General features: G+C 48.8%; 1 protein-coding gene across 1 annotated transcript in view; it reads right to left on the bottom strand.

Annotated features, from left to right (window-relative positions):
• Positions 1-24982, bottom strand: part of AR (androgen receptor) — a 503957-nt gene that overhangs the window by 41975 nt on the left and 437000 nt on the right. Inside the window, exon 5 of the mRNA XM_073640913.1 lies at positions 9989-10133. Within this exon, the coding sequence (XP_073497014.1) occupies positions 9989-10133 (145 nt within the window). The remainder of the gene's footprint in view (positions 1-9988; positions 10134-24982) is intronic.

Genomic DNA, 24982 nt, shown 5'->3' with positions numbered 1-24982 from the left:
CAAATCTGTCCCTGACGCAGCAGCAGCTCTCCCTACACTGTCAGATCCGGAGTGACTGTGATGAGCATGGTGGCCCCAGGTCTGATATAGACCTGATGACGCTGTGCGGCCAGCCAATCACTGTAATGCTCACAACCAACATGGCTGCGGCATTACAGTGCATGGCAGGCAATCCCTGCACGTTCATTGGCTCTCTAAAGAGTGCCAAACATGCAGGGAGGGGACCCGAGTTCCCATCCGAGCAACTCGGAAATACTCGGCGAGCGCCGAGCATCTCGAGCAGTGGTATGCTCGGGCGAGCACCGAGCAGTAGCGAGCATGCTCGCTCATCACTAATACCGACATCTAGAGAGAATTTCATGTGTGTATATGACGCGCCCCTGGGCCTGTGTCGCGCTGCGTTGCGCACGCGGGAGCTTACCCGGAGCCGGATCTCTTGAGGGTTGTAGTCTCGTGGCGGCGACCCGGTCCGCGCCCAGGGAGTCAAACTGAGCGGCGATGTACTAGCAGTAGATGGTTGGTGACTACGCCACCCGTTGAATGCAGCTATGGAGCTGCTGCTGCAGGGCAGACCGCTGAGGCCGGTGGAAGGATGGTGCAGCGTGGATGGTATAACCCCCAACGGGAGGGGTATGGCCTCAGGGCAGCCAACGTGGATGATGGGGGTAGCAGGAACCACTCAGAGACGGTGCGGTGTAGTTCAGGGTCTTTACTGGTGACAAAGATAGACCCTCCCGGAGTACTTGCTAGTGATAGGGGCCTGGTCAGTCCTTGAGCAGATGGGATCTCCCCTGGCCAGGCGGAGTTGTAGGCCTTCCCAACTAACTGTACTCTTCTGGCTACCTTGCTAGAGGCGGGAATAAGTAGCCCACGTCCCTGAGTGTACCGTGTGGTGCTCACCCGTATGGCCGGTGACTCGGGGCCTTCTAATGGCTTCCGCTCCACGATGGCGGTGCTGGTCCCACGCGTGTGACCGTGCCTTCGGGCTTCTGGGCCAGAGGACCTGAAATCCTCTGCCGGACGGTTTCTGCTGCTGGGTAGGAGTTAGTCCCCACAGCCTCGGACTCCGGGTCCGGTAAGAAATCTTCTCAGTCAGGGCGAGCTCTGTAGCTGCCAGCCCCTGACTCGTTGTAACACTGCTCCCCACAGAGCTCCTGATGTTTCTTGCTATGCTGCTTCTCTTCTCTACTCTTGTTCTGTCTTCTTTCTCACTAACTCTGCCTCAGCCCCGGGTTTATATAGGGGAAGTCCTTCCCCTCCCAAGACTGGGCAGGAGGTGTGGCATGCACAGGATCCCTGACCAAAGGACCTCCCACCTGCTCTCAGACGTAATATCTCTATCACTGTGGCAACCAGACCCCTGGGGTGTCACATTCCCCCCTAGTGAAATTTAGTACTCCGGGACTAAACATATTTTTTTAGAAAAACATAACAAGGTATAACAATAACAATACAATAAGAAAAACACATAAGATGGTTACGGCGTGTCCGCAACCGGGTGCAGTTTTGAAAAGCAAGGTGTCCATTTCACCAAAACAGGGAGACGTAACCAGGTAGGGGCCTGTCCTGCCCCGAGTCCTTAACAGTCTTTAGTCCATCCTGGGTTACGCTCCAACTATGTACAAGGATTCCCGGTAAATCCACCAAGGACTCCTAAAAAGAACTAGAAACACAAAATTATACACAAGCAACTATAAACAAGTAAACATTATAAGATAGCTTAAACATTTAGATCCTCCAACGTGCGGGTAGCTGGCCTCTAGTGGCCCTAGTGGACCTACGGAGCTGACTGTCTGGCCCTGAACTACAGGGTGTAGGAGCTGCCAAGGGTAAACTGGGCAGCTGTCCATGGGCCCTCTGGCTCACTAGGGGTATGGCATGCTCACTATAAGCAGAGGGTTGATTTTCCGGGTCTGCTTGTGTAGAGTCTTCTGCCTCCTGGACCGGCTGTTCTTCCAGCTCTACCGGTTGCTCCATAGGTTCTTGGGATGATGGTTGGAGGAAGGTGAGTACGGGTACCACAACTGCACCATTGACTTGAGTCCAAGACCGAGGGAAGTCCCCGAGCACGGTACTAACCATATCTTCCCTTTCCTCTACGGGTCGATGGTCTTCTTGTTCCTCTTCAGGGTTCCTCAGTTGTTCGGGACACTTCTTCAGGTGGTCCCGGGATACAATGGCTGTGGTTTCCCCTCCGTCTTTACTGATGGTACAGACCTTCGGGTTTTCGTGGCTTGAGGGCAGTACGGTGTACGGGTCCTTCTCCCACTGGTCGTCCAACTTGTGGAGCCGTCTCTTCCTCTTCAAGACCTGCTCTCCGGGTACCAGGGGAACAGCGGGAGCATACTGGTTGTAAGTTTTCTCTTGTCTTTCCCTAGCCTGACAGAGACTTCGCTCCACGCTCTCCTGTACTCTCCGGTACTGCTGCTGCCTCTCTGTGTCCCAGTCTGTTTCTGGTGAAGTGTCCTCGGGTGTCAGGACTCCCATTTCCAGGTCAACAGGTAACTTACCAGGTCTTGCCCTCATTAGGTAAGCCGGGGTACAGTTGGTGGAACCTACCGGGATGTGGTTGTATAGGTCCACCAGATCGGGCAACTTTTCAGGCCACAGACTGCGTTCTTCCAGGGGCAATGTTTTTAGAAGATCCATTACCACCTGGTTCATTTTTTCACAAAGTCCATTAGTCTGCGGATGGTAGGGTGTCGTCCTTATCTTCCGGCAGCCATACAGATTGCAGAATTCCTGGAAGACCTCCGCTTCAAAGGCAGGTCCCTGGTCCGTCAGCACTTGGTCCGGGTACCCGTGTGGACGGCAAAAGTGCTGCTGGAAGGCTCTAGCTGCTGTTTGAGCCGTTAAGTCCTTGACGGGGACGACAACCAGAAACCGGGAGTAATGATCCACGATGGTTAACGCGTAGACGTAGCCACTTCTGCTTGGGGTCAGTTTTACATGATCCAAGGCTACCAGTTCCAACGGTTGCCGGGTGACGATGGACTGCAGGGGAGTCTTCTGGCTGGCGCGGTCCTTCCTTCTCAGGTTGCACGGGCCACAGTCTCTGCACCACTTCTCAATGGTTCCCCTCATGCCTACCCAGTGGAATCGCTCGCGCAGCAGGAACTCCAGCTTCTTCCACCCGAAGTGTCCAGCTCCGTCGTGGTATGCCTCCATCACCATGGCTGCGTCTCTTCGTGGCACCACTACTTGCCAGAGTAATTCATGCGTCCGGGAGTTAACCATTCTGCGGCACAACTTCCCTTTGTAAAGGAACAGTCGACTCTTCTCTGCCCATAGTTGTTTGGCTTCCTCCGGAGAGTCTGGTTCAAGGCGAGCCTCCGGCCGAGTCAGCATCTCCTTCACCAGTCGGACGGCAGGGTCGCTGTCTTGCGTTTCCGCCCAGTTGTAGTGAGGTAAGGGGTTCAACGTAGCAGCCTGCTTACTCCTTACCCGGTGGGAATACTGGATAGTCCCATGACGGTGGAACGCAGGGAGTTCAATTTCTTCCAGTCCCTCCGGATCTTCTCCTTCGTCCGGCAGGTTGGGCATCCTGGACAGGGCGTCCGCGTTAGTATTGGAGCGCCCTGCCCGGTATTTGATTATGAACTCGTAGTTGGACAGACGGGCCATCCACCTCTGCTCCAGGGCACCGAGTCTTGCCGTGTCCAGGTGTGTCAACGGGTTGTTATCCGTGTACACGGTGAACCGGGAAGAAGCAAGGTAATGCTTAAAGCGCTCAGTGACTGCCCATACCACGGCCAGGAACTCTAGCTTAAATGAGCTATAATTCTCGGGGTTCCTTTCGGTGGGTCGCAGTTTTCGGCTGGCGTAGGCGATTACTCGTTCTTTCCCCTGCTGGATCTGGGACAGTACGGCTCCTAGCCCGATGTTACTGGCGTCGGTGTAGAGGATGAAGGGCTGGCTATAATCCGGGTACGCCAAGATTTCATCCCCCGTGAGGGCCATCTTCAGCTGGCGGAAGGACTCTTCTTCTAGCTCTTCCCATTTGAAGGGCGGCTTCTGGTTCTTGGCCTTCCGGGACTGGCCTATCAGGAGGTCCTGCATAGGCGCTGCCTTTTTGGTGAAACCGGGAATAAACCTTCGGTAGTAGCCTACCAACCCGAGGAACTGCCGCACTTCTTTTACGCTGGAGGGGCTTGGCCATCCCTTAATTGCGGTGATCTTATCGGGGTCGGGAGCCACTCCGTCAGCGCTCACCACGTGTCCCAGGTACTGCACCTTTGGTTTCAGGAGGTGACACTTGGAGGGTTTCACCTTTAGGCCGTAACTCGCCAGAGCTTCGAACACCTCCGCCAGGTGTTTCAGGTGGTCCTCATAAGTTTTGGAGTATACGATGACATCGTCCAGGTACAACAGGACCGTCTCGAAGTTTCTGTGGCCCAGACAGCACTCCATTAATCGTTGGAAGGTTCCTGGGGCATTGCAGAGTCCGAACGGCATGCAGGTGAACTCACTAAGTCCCATCGGGGTGGTGAATGCGGTCTTCTCCCGGTCCGCCTCTGCTACAGGAACCTGCCAGTACCCGCTAGTGAGATCCAAGGTAGAGAAGAAGTTAGCAGATCTTAAAGCAGCCAATGACTCCTCTATCCTTGGTAAGGGGTACGCATCCTTGTGTGTGATACGGTTGATTTTCCGGTAATCTACACACATCCTCATGGTGTTGTCTTTCTTTTTGACTAAAACTAGCGGGGCTGCCCAGGGGCTACAGCTATCCCGGATTACCCCAGCCTCCTTCATGTCTCTAAGCATCCCCTTGGCGTGTTGGTAATGTGCAGGGGGTACGGGTCGATACCTCTCTTTTATGGGAGGATGATCTCCCGTGGGGATGCGGTGTTCTACCCCCTTGACTCGCCCGAAGTCTAACGGGTGTTTACTAAACACTCTCTCATACTCTTGAACCACCCGGTAGACTCCCTGTTTCTGGTGGGAGGGAGTGGAGTCAGTTCCCAAGTGTAGTTGCTGACACCAATCCTCCATTACTTTCTTAGAGCCGTTACCTTCCTCCGGGTGAGATGGAGGCAAGGGTTCCACAGACTGTATAGAGTTTTGGTTGATGGTATATAATTTTGCTAGCGTGGCATACCGGGGCAGGTACACTTCCCTCTCCCCGATATTGATTATGCGAACGGGCACCCTCCCATGGCGTACATTGACCACCCCCCGTGCTGTCAAAATGGTGGGCCTACTGTCTGAGTAAACTGGTTCTACCATTGCCTGGTAATCTCTACCTCTCAGACCAATAGCTGCCCGGCACCAAATCATCATTTCGCTTTTTGGGGGCATGGCAATAGGGAAAGGGTCACACATTCTTACGCTACCAATCTCACCGCCGGAGAGTTCCACCTGTTGCCGTCGCATCAGTGCCCGGATCTCTTTCTGGAGCACTCGCTGCTCGCCGGAGCTGGCGTTCTTGGCAACCTGCTGTAGAAGGAAAATCACCTCTGCAAGACAATTCTCAATTACATTAGTTCCTAGAGTTATTTTTGGGTGGCTCTCATGTTTGTCAATGTCTACAATGATCAGTCCCTGTGCTGCCAGTTCGACTCTACCGATTTTGATGGTCACCTCTTTAAATCCGATCTGTGGCACGGGCTGGCCATTGCTGGCGATGATACTCAAGTCGTCGTCAGGGTAGCGGGTAATATCCGAGTCATTCCAGTACTGCTTAAAGAGCACGTACGGGATAGTGGTGACCTGTGACCCGGTGTCCAGTAGGGCACTCATGGGAATGCCATCCAGTACCACAGGCAAGACTGGACGTCCTCCCACATATCTGTCGCGCCAGTTCGATGGGCCTGGTGATCTTTTTCCTGGGGGTTGGCCCTCTACCCCAGGTTGTGCCCGTTTAAAGAACAGTACCTTTCCATATGTCCGGGTTGATTGCAGCGGCGGCAGATGGGTCGTCCGTCCTCGCTGTATCGGTCACTGGGTCTTCCTCTGGCTGGTGGGGTCCTCCTTGGTCGACGCCACGGGATGTCCTCCGGTCCGGATGCCAGCTGGATCTTCCCTGGGGTGGAAACCTGTAAAGACTGCACAGTTCGGGTTAGCGCAGCAACGCTCTTAGCTAGCTCTTGGACCTGATGGCGTAGGTCTGGAGCCGGGTCATTGTCCAAAGCCTGCGCATCAGCTCCCACAGGCCCTGCCGACAAGGGCGCCGCCTCCTGGTGGTAAGTGATAGCTGGGCGCCTGTGGGTCACAACGCCACCCGGTGCCGGTTCTCGGAGCACCCGGATGGCTCTGTCCTTGAACTGTGCAAAGTCCAGATGGGGATCCTGTAAGGCCATTGCCCGCAACTGGGTTCGGTGGGCATTGCAATATAAACCCTCTATAAATTGTTCAGTCAACAGCCTGTCCTCGTTTCCCACCCCATCAGGGTCGGTCTGCTTTATGGCCCTCAGGGCCTCTTGTAGGTTTAGTGCATAGTCCCTTATACTCTCATGCGCTCGCTGCTTGCACCCGTAGAATCTAAGCTTAATCTCGGCTGAGGTGCGGGTATCAAAGGTGTCCTTCAGCCGGGTTAGTATCCCTGCGACAGTCTTCCTCCCAGGTGGCCAGGATTTTACTTCCCTTTTGGCTGCCCCGGTTAGTTGGGCCACCAGGATGCTCACTTTTTGCTCTTCTGTGAGGGGGTACACCTGGAAGAGGCTATCCAGCTTTTCTCTAAAGTCATGCAGGGTATGTGACTCCCCTGAGTACTGGGGTAGCCAAGCTGCTCCCGGGATATAGGGCATGGTGAAGGGCATAACTGCAGCAGCGGTGGCGCTGGCGGGGGTTGAGGCAGTGAAGCTCTCCTCCGTATCCGACATCTTCCTCCCCCCTAGTGGACCGTGGCCTACCTTGCGATGATCCTGTTCCGTAGGCCGCGGCTCCGCAGTGGATCGTCAGGGTTGAGGACCTTCCGTCGCGGTCCGGTGACGTCGGCGTCTGCTGGGCTCCTTCCAGGACCTTACGCAACGTCCGGACGTGAGGCGGGGCTTCAGTTCTCGCGCGCTTTCGGAGTCCACGCCCCTCTTCTTCCCGCGCGGCGTCCTCAAGATGGCGTCCAATGGCGGGAAAACTCCACGGATGGCGGGAAGAAGGTCGAAGATGGCGCCGGATGGCGGGAAAACTTCGCGGATGGCGGGAAGAAGGTAGAAGATGGCGCCGGATGGCGGGAAACCTCCACGGATAGCGGGAATCTTCACCACTGGTAAGTTTGAACAGTCTTTGCTTTTCAGGCACGCAGTACCCGGTGGTTGCGGGCACGAAATCCTGCCGACTACGCCAAAGTTGACGCGCCCCTGGGCCTGTGTCGCGCTGCGTTGCGCACGCGGGAGCTTACCCGGAGCCGGATCTCTTGAGGGTTGTAGTCTCGTGGCGGCGACCCAGTCCGCGCCCAGGGAGTCAAACTGAGCGGCGATGTACTAGCAGTAGATGGTTGGTGACTACGCCACCCGTTGAATGCAGCTATGGAGCTGCCGCTGCAGGGCAGACCGCTGAGGCCGGTGGAAGGATGGTGCAGCGTGGATGGTATAACCCCCAACGGGAGGGGTATGGCCTCAGGGCAGCCGACGTGGATGATGGGGGTAGCAGGAACCACTCAGAGACGGTGCGGTGTAGTTCAGGGTCTTTACTGGTGACAAAGATAGACCCTCCCGGAGTACTTGCTAGTGATAGGGGCCTGGTCAGTCCTTGAGCAGATGGGATCTCCCCTGGCCAGGCGGAGTTGTAGGCCTTCCCAACTAACTGTACTCTTCTGGCTACCTTGCTAGAGGCGGGAATAAGTAGCCCACGTCCCTGAGTGTACCGTGTGGTGCTCACCCGTATGGCCGGTGACTCGGGGCCTTCTAATGGCTTCCGCTCCACGATGGCGGTGCTGGTCCCACGCGTGTGACCGTGCCTTCGGGCTTCTGGGCCAGAGGACCTGAAATCCTCTGCCGGACGGTTTCTGCTGCTGGGTAGGAGTTAGTCCCCACAGCCTCGGACTCCGGGTCCGGTAAGAAATCTTCTCAGTCAGGGCGAGCTCTGTAGCTGCCAGCCCCTGACTCGTTGTAACACTGCTCCCCACAGAGCTCCTGATGTTTCTTGCTATGCTGCTTCTCTTCTCTACTCTTGTTCTGTCTTCTTTCTCACTAACTCTGCCTCAGCCCCGGGTTTATATAGGGGAAGTCCTTCCCCTCCCAAGACTGGGCAGGAGGTGTGGCATGCACAGGATCCCTGACCAAAGGACCTCCCACCTGCTCTCAGACGTAATATCTCTATCACTGTGGCAACCAGACCCCTGGGGTGTCACATATATATTTATATATTTGTTTTATTATTTTCCACTGTGAAAAATATAAAAATTCTAATTACACCTCCTTTACCCTCATTAAACTGAATAAAAAAAACAAGGATATGTGGTATCACTGCATCTGTAAAAGTCTGATGTATCACAATAATCAATTCAATCAGTAAATGCTATAAAGAAAAAAAAAATGTAAACAGCAGAAATGCATTTTTTACACCACAAAAAAATGCAACAGAAGTTATCAAAATGTCATATCTACCCCAAAATAATATCAACAAAAACACCATCTCGCCACACAAAAAAAGCCCTGACACAGCTCCATAGATGGAAAAATGAAAATGGTACAGGTCTCGGAATATGGCGACACATGCAAACTTTTTTTTTCCAAATTTTAACTTTTTTTTGCCACTTAAAACAAAAAAACACACACAGAAAAAAACAAAACTATACAAGTTTGGTATCGCTGTATGTGGAGTGTAGCCAGGTCATTTATACTGTCAAATGAACGTTGTAAAAAATAAACTAAAAAAATAGCTACAGAATTGTGTTCTTTTGCACAATTTTAACGCATTTGGAATAGCAAAAAAGGTATGGCTCCTGGAAGAAGGAGAGGAAAAAAGAGAAATAAAAAAAAGGGAAGAGAGGGTTAATGCTGTGTTCTCACTTTATGGCTACATTGCATGTTTTGCTGTAATTGCAGCAGAAATGGCAGTATATTAGCAGCCTACAACTTCTCCTAGCCAAACCATTTTTCTAGATCCTTTAATAAACCAGTTTTGTAAAGTGCACATAGGGCCCGAGTCATTATTTGCATTTAACTTTTAAATCACTTTTCTTTGTCTTGGGCTATTCGATGACAATTTAGTGCCAAATTCATCAAAATTGCGCATTTAGTTCATAATTTTTTATGCAAAGCAAAAAAAAATATTTTTTCTGTCTGCAACCGTTTTTGCAACTTTTTAACGCAAAATGCATATGTCACAAATGATGAATCTGGCAAAAACCTCTGGTAATCCTAAACCCTGCCCACCGCAGTTAACTTGAAATAATCAGGAGATCATATATAGAATTGACTTAAAAAAAGAAGCAAATGGAAACATAAATTAGGTGCTAACAAAAAAAAGGCGCAGAACACCAAAAATTCACCAAAAAACAGGCGCAACTGCAATAATGAATTGGGTCATAGTGTGTAAAATGCATAATAGATGTGGCACACCACATGTACGCTAGATTTGTTGGCATAATTTGAGCCAGAATTCCAGCCTATTTTGTGTAGTCCTTCGGCCCCATGAAGCCAGGATCGGCACGGCACGTACAATGGTGCAACTGGCGAATAGTAAGACAGTTTCAACTTAAAATGCACCAATCTTATCACAGTGGCTCATGGTGGATGATAGACTTAGTGCGTCTTTAAAAGCACTTATCTAACTTTACACTCCCTATTGGTTGCCTTAGTTTACATTCATTTTTTGCTGCAAAATTTTGACACAATTTTGATGTACAGCATCACCTCTGAAGCCCCTTTCCATCTGACCCTCGCTTTTTCTCCTAATCCAGGTCACTGGTTGAGTAAATGCTCAAAACACAAAATAGATGTGGTGCATAGCTCATACGGTAGATTGTAGTGTGAATTACTCCCATATGGTAAATCCCCGGCAGTACGTTTTCCTGCAATGTTACAGTGCAGATAAGCTGTGTACTTACTCATTGAACACCAGATCTGGAGCAAAGTAAAGCATTCTAGAGTTGACATTTTTAAAGGACCTCCATCCCATGGCAAAAATCATAAGGCCCATCCAGGAGTACTGTATGACTGTCATTTGGTCACTTACATGCAGGTTACGGAAACCTAAAATAAGCAAAGAAAACAAATGTTATATCTTGTTGTCACTTATCACAAGTGAACTTGGTTCAGCAGGGAACAAAGCATTTTGTACTTACAGTTACAGCTTGGGCTGAGATGGAGTCCAATCTGTGCCCACTATGTAAAATTATATATTTTTCCCAGAAACAAGACACATAACACTCATCAGATGCAAATATACCTGCTGCGCTACCTCATACTACATCTACCAATAGCTGCAAGCGATCACTAGCGCATACTGAGGGTTTGAGCTGGAGTGCTAGCATTCATACGTCTGAGCTCTCATTAGGTGCGTGTAAAACGTCCTATTTGTCTAGATGACATTATAGAATTGCATTTATAACATTTGGCTAATGTAGCGCTTGTATCTGAGACATCCTGTAATACAGATGCGGTGATGCAGGGAGGAATAAATGCCCCACGTGTCCTACAGAAGCCCAAATAGGAATTTCCCTTTGCTTATACAGTTATATGAAAAAGTTTGGGCACCCCTATTAATCTTAAGCTTAATGTTTTATAAAAATTGGTGTTTTTGCAACAGCTATTTCAGTTTGATATATGTAATAACTGTTGGACACAGTAATGTTTCTGCCTTGAAATGAGGTTTATTGTACTAACAGAAAATGTGCAATCTGCATTCAAACAAAATTTGACAGGTGCATAAGTATGGGCACCCTTATCATTTTATTGTTTTAAATACTCCTACCTACTTTTTACTGACTTACTAAAGCACTTTTTTTGGTTTTGTAACCTCATTGAGTTTTGAACTTCATAGCCTGGTGTATGCAATCATGAGAAAAGCTACTTAAAGTGGCCACTTGCAAGTTGTTCTCCTGTTTGAATCCCCTCTGAAGAGTGGCATCATGGGCTCCTCAAAACAACTGTCAAATGATCTGAAAACAAAGATTATTCAACATAGTTGTTCAGGGGAAGGATACAAAAAGCTGTCTCAGAGATTTAACCTGTCAGTTTCCACTGTGAGGAACATAGTAAGGAAATGGAAGAACACAGGGACAGTTCTTGTTAAGGCCAGAAGTGGCAGGCCAAGAAAAACATCATAAATGCAGAGAAGAATGGTGAGATCAGTCAAGGACAATCCTCAGACCACCTCCAGAGAGCTGCAGCATCAACTTGCTGCAGATGGTGTCACTGTGCATCGGTCAACTATACAACGCACTTTGCACAAGGAGAAGCTGTATGGGAGAGTGATGCGAAAGAAGCCGTTTCTGCAAGCACCCACAAACAGAGTCGGCTGAGGTATGCAAAAGCACATTTGGAGAAGCCAATTTCTTTTTGGAAGAAGGTCCTGTGGACTGATGAAACCAAGATTGAGTTGTTTGGTCATACAAAAAGGCGTTATGCATGGCGGCAAAAAAACACAGCATTCCAAGAAAAACACTTGCTACCCACAGTAAAATTTGGTGGAGGTTCCATCATGCTTTGGGGCTGTGTGGCCAATGCCGGCACCGGGAATCTTGTTAAAGTTGAGGGACGCATGGATTCCACTCAGTATTGTAACGGGTCTGGGAGGTGGAACCTCAGAGCAACTATACAAAGGGGCAGTCCTTGTAAGGAAGCGGGTGGCTCCCAGGGAAGGCGGGCAGGTAGTCACGACAAGTGACAGGGACAGTCTCTGGGTAGAAGGGCAGGAGGTCACGGCAAGTGACGGGGACAGTCTCTTGACAAGCGGATGGTCACGGCAAGTGACAGCAGGGTAAGAGTCTCTAGACAGGCAGGTGGTCAAGGCAAGTGACAGCAGGATAAGAGTCTCTAGACAGGCAGGTGGTCACGGCAAGTGACGGCAGAGCCTCCAGGTAGGCTAGCAGGCAGGTAGCAGGTGAGCGCTCCCAGGTGAGCGGGAAGGAGTCTCTGGACAGGCAGGTGGTCACGGCAAGTGACGGCAGAGCCTCCAGGTAGGCTAGCAGGCAGGTAGCAGGTAAGCGCTCCCAGGTGAGCGGGCAGGAGTCTATGGACAGGCAAGTGGTCACGGCAAGTGACGGCAGAGCCTCCAGGTAGGCTAGCAGGCAGGTAGCAGGTGAGCGCTCCCAGGTGAGCGGGCAGGAGTCTCTGGACAGGCAGGTGGTCACGGCAAGTGACGGCAGAGCCTCCAGGTAGGCTAGCAGGCAGGTAGCAGGTGAGCGCTCCCAGGTGAGCGGGCAGGCAGATCCATAGACAGACTGACAGGTGTTGGAAGGCAGACTGTCGGACCGCAGGAATACAAGCAGATAGACAGGAATCAGGTAGGTATCAAGCAGAGATCTGGCAGGTAACTGGCAGGTATCTGGTAACGGGACCTGAGGACTGAAGCAGAGTTGAAAGGCTTTGCAACAACATTGCTCGGGCACCTCCATTTTGGAGGAGGTGCCTTATATATGGTGAGGTCCTCCGGCCATTGGCCGGGGACTCCTTAGGACGGCGCGTGCGGCCCCTTTAAGAGAGGGGGAGCGCGCGCGCCCTAAGCACAGAGGCCGTGAAGCAGCGTGCGCTGCCAGCAGAGCGGGAGGAAGCTGCCGGGCACGGAGCGGAGAGGTGAGGGGAACAGCGTCCCTGCCTAGCAGGAGGCAGGGACGCCGACGCTACAAGTATCAGCAGATTCTTGACAATAATGTTCAAGAATCAGTGACAAAGTTGAAGTTACGCAGGGGATGGATCTTTCAGCAAGACAATGATCCAAAACACCGCTACAAATCTACTCAGGCATTCATGCAGAGGAACAATTACAATGTTCTGGAATGGCCATCCCAGTCTCCAGACCTGAATATCATTGAACATCTGTGGGATCATTTGAAGAGGGCTGTCTATGCTCGGCGACCATCAAACTTAACTGAACTGGAATTGTTTTGTAAAGAGGAATGGTCAAAAATACCTTCATCCAGGATCCAGGAACTCATTAAAAGCTACAGAAAGCGACTAGAGGCTGTTATTTTTGCAAAAGGAGGATCTACTAAATATTAATGTCACTTTTCTGGTGAGGTGCCCATACTTATGCACCTGTCAAATTTTGTTTGAATGCAGATTGCACATTTTCTGTTAGTACAATAAACCTCATTTCAAGGCAGAAACATTACTGTGTCCAACAGTTATTACATATATCAAACTGAAATAGCTGTTGCAAAAACACCAATTTTTATAAAACATTAAGCTTAAGATTAATAGGGGTGCCCAAACTTTTTCATATAACTGTACACACAGGTGCATCTCACAAAATTAGAATATTATCAAAAAGTTAATTTATTTCAGTTCTTCAATACAAAAAGTGAAATCATATATTATATAGAGTCATTACAAACAGAGTGATCTATTTCAAGTGTTTATTTCTGTTAATGGTGATGATTATGGCTTACAGCCAATGAAAACACAAAAGTCATTATCTCAGTAAATGAAAATAATTAACAAAAAACACCTGATAAAGGCTTCCTAAGCGTTTAAAAAGGTCCCTTAGTCTGTTTCAGTAGGCTCCACAATCATGGGGAAGACTGCTGACTTGACAGATGTCCAGAAGGCAGTCATTGACACACTCCACAAGGTCCCAGAGTTCCCATTTTCATTTGGAAATCAAGGTCTGGAGGAAGAGTGGAGAGGCCACAATCCAAGCTGCTTGGAGGTCTAGTGTGAAGTTTCCACAATCAGTGATGGTTTGGGGAGCCATGTCATCTGCTGGTGTAGGTCCATTGTGTTTTATCAAGACCAAAGTCAGCGCAACCGTAAGGAAATTTTAGAGCACTTCATGCTTCCCTCTGCTGACAAGCTTTTTGGAGATGGAAATGTCATTCTCCAGCAGGACTTGGCACCTGTCCACACTGCCAAAAGTACCAATACCTGGTTTACACACAACAGTGTCACTGTGCTTGATTGGCCAGCAAACTCGCCTGACCTTAACCCCATAGAGAATCTATGGGGTATTGTCAAGAGGAAGATGAGAGACACCAGACCCAACAATGCAGACGAGCTGAAGGCTGCTATCAAAGTAACCTGGGCTTCCATAACCCCTCAGCAGTGCCACAGGCTGATCGCCTCCATGCCACACCACATTGATGCAGTAATTGATGCAAAAGGAGCCCCGACCAAGTATTGAGTGCATTTACTGAACATACATTCCAGTAGGCCAACATTTCGGATTTTAAAAGCATTTTTCAAGCTGTTGTTATAAAGTATTCTAATTTACTGAGATAATGCCTTTTGTGTTTTCATTGGCTGTAAGCCATAATCATCAACATTAACAGAAATAAACACTTGGAATAGAGCACTCTGTTTGTAATGACTCTATATAATATATTAGTTTCACCTTTTGTATTGAAGAACTTAAATAAATTAACTTTGTGATGATATTCTAATTTAGTGAGATGCACCTGTAAATTAAGACCAGGCTGACAATGCAGTTTATGGAGCATCTTTTTAATGGGAGTATCAGTAGGATCAACCTTCCTAAGCCGTCAATATGGGCATGCAGGTCATAGGAAGATTAATAAAATGATACCCTGATATCTGGTATCCGATGTCTTATTCTAGTTCTCCTGATCTCACTGCAGAGCTGTGTGTGATTATACCTGATATCTGCAGGTTTCTCTCAGCTTCAGCTTCCAGGTCACAGACACACAGGGCTGCAATACAGCAGAGCTGTGAGAGCTGCAGCAAATGTGTTTGTAAGGAGACAAAGTTCAACTCTACTATTCTGTGTTAGTTACATGTCTCACACTGGGAGCATCCACTTTCATTTATAATAATCTCTGGAGGCAGATTCTGATGCAGATTAGTGTCCAGCCCATAGTCCTCATTTACATATAAGAAAAAATTGGATTTCTCTGGAATAAAACATCGAATCGCAGATATAAAGGTATCATGTTATTCAGCTTCCTATGACCTATATGCCCATATAGACGGCTTAGGAGGGTTGATCCTACTGACAGATTACCTTTAAACAGAACAAGAGAAGTCCTTACTTTATGGGACATTCACATGCTGCAGTCGAGAACCACATTTGAAAATCACATGCAGTTCTAAAGGGAGATGGCGTTATTCTACTGGATGTATGTTTTTCTACATGTGAAACACATTCATCTTATTGGTTTCACCTAGCAAAGATGTGCAACCAATTAGCGGTAAAGCAGTGTGGGGCTTTCAAATGTGGTTTTTAGATGTGGCTCTTAACTGCACATCAACTTTGGAATACACCTATGCTCCATTCCTCAATTTACAATTCACTTCTGGCTTTGACATAAAAATGACCAGTCGTCATCATTTTTAGTCCCGACAGACCCCTTCACAGCACACACTTGGAGTAGTAATGCTGTCACTTCGCACTAGCAATGCTTTACAAGTCAAGGGAATCCACTTTACCTTTAAAAAATGTTATCTATCTTTTGCATACTAATGAAATTAATAAAATATGTTACAATACTAATACTATTTCTGGATTAACAGCTTCTAACACATCTAACACACAGCTCTCCATGAAGTGATGCCCAGAACACGCTACAGAATGAGTGAGAATATTAGTTTTGGGATACACTCATTTCCTTTTTCACCATTTCTATGAATGATCTTTGTATACACGAATAATAGTACATTGTGTTTCTCTGTTCAGTATACATGCACACATGCACACTGCACCTTTGAAATTATATTATCTTTGGAAGTAAAATACAAGTTTCTGTTTAATCAATTTACAATACAATTTACACATAAAACAATGAACCTTGACCGTGATCACTATTCATGCAAGATATTTTGTATTACAATCATTGATTCCTACTTTTAAAAATATGTCTACATTAATAAATTAGGCACATTCTACAAAGTCTTTCGGAGCATATATCCGTATACAGTCATGCCCAAAGGTTTTGAGACTGACACAAGTTTTGGTTCTCACATAGTTTGCTGCTTCAGTTTTTATAGTTTATTTACATTAACTCTTGTGATCAGATGAATTGCAAAAAAAATCCAAAATAATTCCTTGCCATGAAAATTAACTTAATTATAAAACCCTCATTCCCACTAAATTTCAGAGCCCTGCCACAAAATGACCTGCTTATATCATCTTTTCACTATCTCAGGTGTTATCACTAGCTCAGGAGAGAGCGATAACATGGACAATGCAGGTGATATCATTCCATCATACTGATTGATTTATAAGAGTTGACTGCTTGCTTTAAAAAGGGGGCTGGTGCTTGAAATCATTGTCTTCTTAAGGTATCCATGGTTACCTTCAAGAAAAATCATCATTGATTTGCATCAAAAGGGCTTTACAGGCAAGGACATTGCTTCTTGTAAGACTGCCCCTGAATCAATCATTTATTCATCAAGAACTTCAACTGTGCCTAATAACACTGCCAAGATTAAAGAATGTTATCTACACATCATCCAAGAGCAACTTCTCCCAATGATCCAGGAGTGATTTGGTGATGAACAATGATCTTTCTAGTGTAGTGAGCTGGCAGGCTCTGGCTGTTCTGTGATAATTGAGATAGAGCCTGTGACAGAAATGATTACGCAGGATGGTGTTGCCACCTTGTGGCCAGAGGTTGCACCTGCGCAGGGTGTGATGACAGAGAAAAAGACTGAGTCTCCTGTGTCCCGCCCTAGAGAGTCACGTGACCAGAGGGAGAAGCAGGAAAAAGCGCGCGGAGAGTCTGAGAGAGTCTGTGAAAAGAACCAGGACGGTGTGCAGGTCCTCGTGTGCGCCTTAGAGGATACTCTCAACGTGGCTGCTGTTATCTGACATCTTTTCCTCAGAGCTTTCCCCAGCTTCCGCACTGCTGAAGGATTCAGCTGTTACACTCCCCACTACTGGAGTGTGGACTACACAAGGGAACCCACAACAACTGCTATCCGGATCAGAGAGACTGTAAGCGGGACCTCTGGCGAGAGGCCGAATTATTCCTTCCTTTCAGCGAAATTTGTTGTTCCTTTTTTTTTTTTTCTTCGGCTGGGACGCCTTCCTGCAAAGACAGACAGGCCTACGACGGGGGACACATCCTTCTGGAGTAAAGGACTGGTAACGTGTGAGTAGGGACAGTGAGGGTCAGCTTATAAGTACACGTTATTGCTGAGAACATTTACGGTTGTCATTTATTGTGTTCTGCTATGTTAAAAATGTATACAAGTAAAGATACGGTTATCAAGATAGAGTCTGTGTGTGGGGATCTTGCTGGGCCAGATCATAGATACCAACGCGCAGCCTTGCCCGCGGTCACTTCATCTGACGTAGTCGGCAGGATCTGTGACCAACAAGATTCCCACCCAGGCCACGTGTACAGTCAGAAAGCCCCGCCGGTGTCTATTGTGAATCAGGTCAGGAAATTTGGCGGACGAAACTACCCTGTACCAGAGTGGGCGGAACAAGTCCGGATACTGGGGGAAATGTATAACATTGACCCTAAGACCTTGGCAGAAATGGCGGTACTGACGCTAGAGGGGGAGGCATGGACGACAGTCAGACTGGAGACGGTCAGGGGCCAGCGTACAGTGGATGATTTGGTGCGGGTGCTGGAGAACACCTATGGGCCGACCACATACCTGGGAACACTGCGACACATGTTCTTTAGACGGATGCAGCTTGAATGGGAGGATATTCCCCAATATGCGAACGCCCTTCAGGTACTCCTTGAACAAGCCTGTGGAAAAGGGGAACAACTAGCTGGTATGACTCCTCGTGACCTGGTACTGAGAGACCAATTTGTAATAGGACTGAGAGGCCAGTATCTTAACCGCACGTTACAGGACTTGATCCGGATGATGCAGACTCTTACTTTTGCTGAAGTCAAACAGGAAGCCATAGAACGTTCAAGGGGACCCAACATGGATGTGGGGATTCCAGGTGCTGCATGCAGATCCATATCTGACATTAAAAATCCGAACAGTGACACGGAAGACCTGAAACAGATGGTAGCAGACTTACAGAAACAGATATTACAGTTAACATTAGACCGACAGGGAGACCAGCGAAGACAGCCTAGTCGTCCCGTGGGACAGTGTTGGTCATGCGGTGATCCTCGCCATAGGGCAAATCGTTGTCCTCAACACTTCCCTCCGCAAAAATCTCCGTCGCACCTATGAACAAACCCTCAGTCGCCCCAGCGAAGGGAATTTCGATCAGACCAGCGAATGGAACCCCAGCCATATCCACAAGCAGAGCTACCACGCCGGGCCTCACCACAATGGCCGCCGTTAAACTAGACACCCCTGCAGCTGAGGCTCGCGCAGCAGGGGAGGCCAAGGAGAGGGGTGTGGAAAAACAGAGCCAATGGCGGAGTGCTCTTGCCTCGAGTAGCCCGACACTTGAAGTTGTCCTGGAAGGAATTGCCGTACAGGGACTGATGGACACTGGGTCACAAGTGACCACGATCTCTGAACAGTTTTACGAAAATTACCTCAAACCAAGAACTGCTCGTGACCCAGACACCGCCATTAAGATTATTGCGGCTAATAATCTACCCATTCCAGTGACCGGAGTTGCTTGGATGGACACAAAGGCCTGCGGGCAGGACTTAGGGAAACGAGGGATCGTCATCGTCAAGGAAGGTTTCGGCTCCGAGACCCCAGTGATAGTTGGAATGAACATCTTGAAAGACCTGGATCTTATGCTGTTGACAAGAAAAGGACCCAAATATTGGCAGAAAGTCACCAAACATAAGCCGACTCGTCTGGCGTTCCAGCGCGTAATCCAGACCGTTGGACTTCAACAGATGGCAGAGGAACAACTACCCCTAGCCGCCATTACGGTGCCGCGCCGTACTCTGATTACTTTGCCCGCTGAAAAAGAGACAGTCATTTCCTTACCCCTTAACACCCACCGACAACTTGAGGGGGTTGAAGTGTTGATCGAGCCGAGGACCCCAAGTGGGGGAAAGCTAAACCCACTAGTTGCTCGCACTCTAGCCATCGTGAAGAACCGGAGAGTCCCTGTCAGGCTAAACAACACCGCAGCCGTAGGCCTAGCCCTTGAAGCCGGCACTCAACTTGTCCGGGTATATGCTCTACCCACGGAAGTGAATCCCATTGGACCCCTAGAATTCACCCCATCTACAGAAGGCGACTGGACGGTAACCGTCTCAGCCATAAACGCTCAAATAGACGATGAAGACATTGGGCGAAAACTACGGGAAAAAGTACAGCTAGACACGTCCCAATACACCAAACAAGAAGTGTCTCAAGTGGAAGAACTCCTGCGGGAACACCAAGACTCCTTTGCAAAGCATGACACAGACTTTGGGTGTACCACCAGTATCCAGCACGAGATACCCACGGGCGATACCCCCCCTATCCGCGAGAGGTACCGGCAGATACCACCGCAACAATACCAGGAAGTGAAAAGTCTATTAGAATCCATGCTACATGCCGGAGTGGTACGTGAAAGCCAGAGCCCGTGGGCTGCACCGGTGGTGATAGTCAAAAAGAAAGATGGTTCCCTGAGATTTTGCGCAGACTACCGTAGGCTGAACGCTTGCACTATCCGGGACTCATATCCACTTCCTCGGATCGAAGAGTCACTGACCGCACTGAAGAAGGCCAAATATTTTTCGTCCCTAGACCTGGCCAGTGGATATTGGCAGGTTCCAATGAGTGAGAAGGACAGGGAAAAGACCGCCTTCATCCTACCCATGGGCCTGTATGAGTTCGACCGGATGCCGTTCAGCTTGAATAACGCACCAGGGACCTTTCAGAGACTGATGGAACGCTGTCTGGGAGACTTTAACTTTGAGTTTACGCTGATATACCTTGACGACATCGTGGTATACTCCGCCACCTTCGAGGATCATCTTCACAAGCTTGGCCAAGTGTTCCAGCGCTTGAGGGGACACGGCTTGAAGTTGAAGCCCAGCAAGTGCCGTCTGTTCCAGCAGGAAATCGACTACTTGGGTCACCGGATCTCGGCCGAAGGTGTCCAGCCCTCTCCGGAGAAGATAGCAGCCATTCAAGAGTGGCCGCAGCCAACTACTGTCAAAGAAGTCCGGGCTTTTCTGGGGCTGGCAGGCTACTACCGTCGGTTTGTCAAGGACTTTGCTCGGCTTGCTGAACCACTGCATGAGGTTCTCCGAGGGACCGCGAACAGTCCCAGAGGACGACGCATCAGTTGGGGGCCTGACCAAGAAAAATCCTTTCAGGCACTTAAGGCTGCTCTAACATCACCCCCTGTTCTGGCGTATGCAGATTACACATTACCGTTTCAGTTGCACACCGATGCCAGCCTTCAAGGTCTAGGGGCGGTCCCCTCTCAAGTTCAAGATAATAAAGAACGCGTGATAGCCTATGCCAGTAGGTCTCTTTGTGATACCGAAAAGAATCCCGTCAACTACAGCTCCTTCCGCTTCGAACTCTTGGCTCTGACTTGGGCTATGACGGAGAAATTTGCCGGCTATCTGACAGGAGCGGAGGTGCTGGTCATGACGGACACCAATCCTCTTGCCCACCTAGAGAATGCCAAACTAGGGGCAATGGAACAGCACTGGATGGCCAGGCTCTCTAGATTCCAGTACAAAATTAAATACAGAGCGGAGAACGAGAATCAGAATGCTGACAGCCTGTCTAGAGTGACATCATCCCCGCCAGTGGGGGACCGGGATGAGAAGTTGGAAGAAGATGAGATGCCTGACTTTGCCCGGCTCGCAAAGCAAATAGAAGATAGCCGCCAGTATGCGGTAGGAGGGATTGAAGCCGTAGTGGGATCTCCCCTGTCCCAGCAAAAATGGGCCAAACTTCAAGATCGAGATCCCGAGCACGTCTTACTGAAACAGTATGTGAATAAACAAGAGAAACCGCCTTCCGAAGTGAGAGCCCGACTATCGACCGGAGCCTTGGCTCTGCTTGCCCAATGGGATCTGCTGATAGTGAAAGATGGAGTCCTATATCGCAGGGCCCTTTTATCCCATATGCTGGAGGAGTGTTTGCAGATTGTCGTCCCGGTGCAGTTGGCCCATGAGATGGTGGGCGAAGCTCACAGGAGGAACGGCCACTTCGGCATAGACAAGACCCTCTGGTGGACCCAGCAGTTAATTTTTTGTACGGGGCTCTATAAGCTGGTTGAAAACATCTGTCAAGAATGCCGTACCTGTGAATTCCACAAGTCCGCGGAGCAGCGTGCCCCCGTCCAGACTATTAAGACGTCGAGGCCCCTCGAGCTGTTGATGGTGGACAATCTGTTGATCGGAACGGCGAATAGTGGCTACCAGTACTGTCTGGTGATGGTGGATCACTTCAGGAAATTCGCCGTCGCTGTTGGTACCGGGGATCAGACTGCCGAATCAGCTGCACAGGCCATCTGTCAGCAATTCGTTCGGGTCTACGGTTGTCCGGAGCGGCTACACTCTGATCAGGGGGCTTGTTTCGAAGGGCGAGTCATTGAAGAACTCCAACGGATGTATGGAATCAAGAAGTCCAGGACCACCCCTTACCATCCACAAGGGAATGGCGCGTGTGAACGCTTTAACCGGACCCTCTTACAACTGATCCGGACACTGGCTGAAGACAAAAAGCCCGACTGGCCTCGATTCCTCCCAGAACTGCTGTGGGCCTATAATAATCAAGTCCATTCCGTCACCGGATACACTCCATACACCCTTCTCTTTGGCCGTCCAGGCAAAGACATCCATGAGTTGCAACTGTCTAGCTCCGAAGAAGATACCTGTGGTACCTATCCTTCCTGGCTACAAACACACCGCCAGAGAATGGAGACTGTCTACCGGCTAGTAGGCCGACAAATCCAGGATCAAGTGCACGCTGACCCACTTCCGGTACAAGAGGACTCACTGAATGTAGGTCAACTGGTCCTAGTCCGAATAAAGAAACCGCAAGGGAAGCTCCGGCCCAAGTGTGAGACCGAAGTCTATCGAGTAATTGGACAGCCGTACCCCGGTGGCCCCGTCTATCGAGTGCAGGGCGAAGACAGCGGCAGCATCCGAACTTTGCACCGTAATATGTTGCGCCCCTGCCGTTCCCAGCCTGACTCCCCTACTGTGATACCTAGAGAGATGGATATCACTAATACTGTCGGAGACACTGACCCCGGGGATGTAGAGATTGAATGCATGCCTACCCCTGTCCGTCCGACTGACGCACTTGAACCGATTACCTCCTCTACTGACATGTTGACTGGGAAAGAGAGTGGGGTGACTGATCGGAGAGAGGGGATCCAACCCGTTAGGCGGATAACGAGGACCACTGCAGGGGTACCTCCAGGACAGTCCTACAGAGACCAATATGTGTGGCCCTCTTCCCAGCCGCCCCCTGTCACATCCACAGCCATTGCCGCCCTGGAGCCGGTCGTTGACAGGGACTGCCAACCTTTGAGTGGGGGGGCGTGTAGTGAGCTGGCAGGCTCTGGCTGTTCTGTGATAATTGAGATAGAGCCTGTGACAGAAATGATTACGCAGGATGGTGTTGCCACCTTGTGACCAGAGGTTGCACCTGCGCAGGGTGTGATGACAGAGAAAAAGACTGAGTCTCCTGTGTCCCGCCCTAGAGAGTCACGTGACCAGAGGGAGAAGCAGGAAAAAGCGCGCGGAGAGTCTGAGAGAGTCTGTGAAAAGAACCAGGACGGTGTGCAGGTCCTCGTGTGCGCCTTAGAGGATACTCTCAACGTGGCTGCTGTTATCTGACATCTTTTCCTCAGAGCTTTCCCCAGCTTCCGCACTGCTGAAGGATTCAGCTGTTACACTCCCCACTACTGGAGTGTGGACTACACAAGGGAACCCACAACAGCTGCTATCCGGATCAGAGAGACTGTAAGCGGGACCTCTGGCGAGAGGCCGAAGTATTCCTTCCTTATAGCGAAATTTGTTGTTCCTGTTTTTTTTTTCTTCGGCTGGGACGCCTTCCTGCAAAGACAGACAGGCCTACGACGGGGGACACATCCTTCTGGAGTAAAGGACTGGTAACGTGTGAGTAGGGACAGTGAGGGTCAGCTTATAAGTACACGTTATTGCTGAGAACATTTACGGTTGTCATTTATTGTGTTCTGCTATGTTAAAAATGTATACAAGTAAAGATACGGTTATCAAGATAGAGTCTGTGTGTGGGGATCTTGCTGGGCCAGATCATAGATACCAACGCGCAGCCTTGCCCGCGGTCACTTCACTAGCATGATGGATATCATGTCACAAGGCAAAATTTATAACTATGTGGTTCGGTCCACAAAACTTTGAAATTCTGGGTCCATTCCCAATAAAACTCCCCAGATCTCAATCCCGTTGTCAACCTGTGGTCAATCTTCGGGTGGATAAATAAAAATGCAGAAATTGCGATGAACTCCGAGCACTGATTAGACAAGAATGTGTCGTTATCAGTCAGAATTTGGCCCAGAAGCTGATATCCGGCTGTCAGGGAGCATAGCAGAAGTCTTGAAAAATAACGGTCAACACTATAAATATTGAGTCTTTGTATATAAACTTTATGTATTTCTCAATAAAAGTTTAAAAACTTATATGAAATGCTGATAATTGTACTTCCATAGAGATACATAAAAGATCTAAAAAACGCTGAAGAAGCAAACTTTGCGAAAAACATAATTTGTTCAAAACTTTTGGCCACAACTGTATAACTGTATTTTTTCGTGTGTCCTTTCCAGTGGTGTCCTTTCATGTCAGAGCACAATGAAACCTGGTGTACATTCCCCATTTTCATTGGCACATTGTGCATGTCGGGAAGCACAGCAGTGCTTACAATGTTTTCCTTCCAGATACTGTACTTGGCACCTCCATGGCCGGCCTACTACACCATCATGATCTGCTCCCCGGACATGAGCATAGCAACAATGAAGCCGGGCAATATACACATGGCTTCATTATATAATGGCATGAGAGGATGAAAGTCTCATGCATACGTGAGACTTTCAAGGAGCCGGCGTTGTCAGGGTCATGATGACATGATTAGTGGGACGACTAGTCAGGGAAAACAAATGCCCCAGCAACTAGTTTAAGATTAAATACATGGTGGCGGTTTGGGGCCATGAACGAGCTGTTAGGTTCCCTTTATGGTAATCCTCTGCTATTATACAGACATTCTGGCCAATAAACATTTTTTTAGGATGGCTCATATATTATATTTCTAAATATATGTAACCCTCCTTGTACAAAAAGGGGAGAGTTTCATGTTGGGAATCTCATTTGGCATTCTGGTACACTCGGGTACTTTTCACATAACCTAATACTTAGGAACCTTTATATATGACTCTTCTTTTATTATTTCCCATTTCTACATATCTTCACCAAGAATTAAACCAATTCCACACTAAAACTTGGCATATTATCAACATAACACCCAGCTTGTCCCATCTCTGCCTTGCTTCACAATTGAAAAAGCAGATTTTACTTATGGAATCAATCTCCTTTTAATGGGTAACTGAGACTGGATATTAGAACTGTTCACAAGTTTTGTATGGGTGCTTTCACACCGCGTTGTGGCACCAGTTCAGTGGCCGCATTGGGGCTTACGTCCGAACCCCGTGCAAAACATGATTCAGGCATATGTGCCGACGGAGTCAAAGACTATAATGGTGCTGACAGAGTGAACTTGAGCTCCGTCGTGCATCATTTTCGGGTGTGTACGCCTACTGGAAGCGGACACTAAGACGTAGTAGACACCTTGCGAGCTGTGGGGATCACACATCAAGGACCAGATGGTTGGCTGTGAGTAGAGAAGGGGCCGGAGAGTTAAGCAGAGTATGACGATTTTTTGTTATTTTTTACATCTTACACGTGTTATGCTTTGGAGTTTGGAGAAACCCCACAGCATAATAAGGGAAATTAAATTTGTGGAGAATAATGTCTCCATGATTAGTGTTTCCTTGGGAAAACCACGCAAATAAGTGAATTTGAATTTAGCTTGATCCACTCATCTCT

The sequence above is a fragment of the Phyllobates terribilis genome, unplaced genomic scaffold (assembly GCF_046119375.1).
Source record: "Phyllobates terribilis strain yellow unplaced genomic scaffold, ASM4611937v1 Scaffold_7__3_contigs__length_470593459, whole genome shotgun sequence".
NCBI classification, from domain to species: domain Eukaryota; kingdom Metazoa; phylum Chordata; class Amphibia; order Anura; family Dendrobatidae; genus Phyllobates; species Phyllobates terribilis.
Note: the sequence above shows the minus strand (reverse complement) of the source record. Positions and strands in the feature narration are given on the sequence as shown.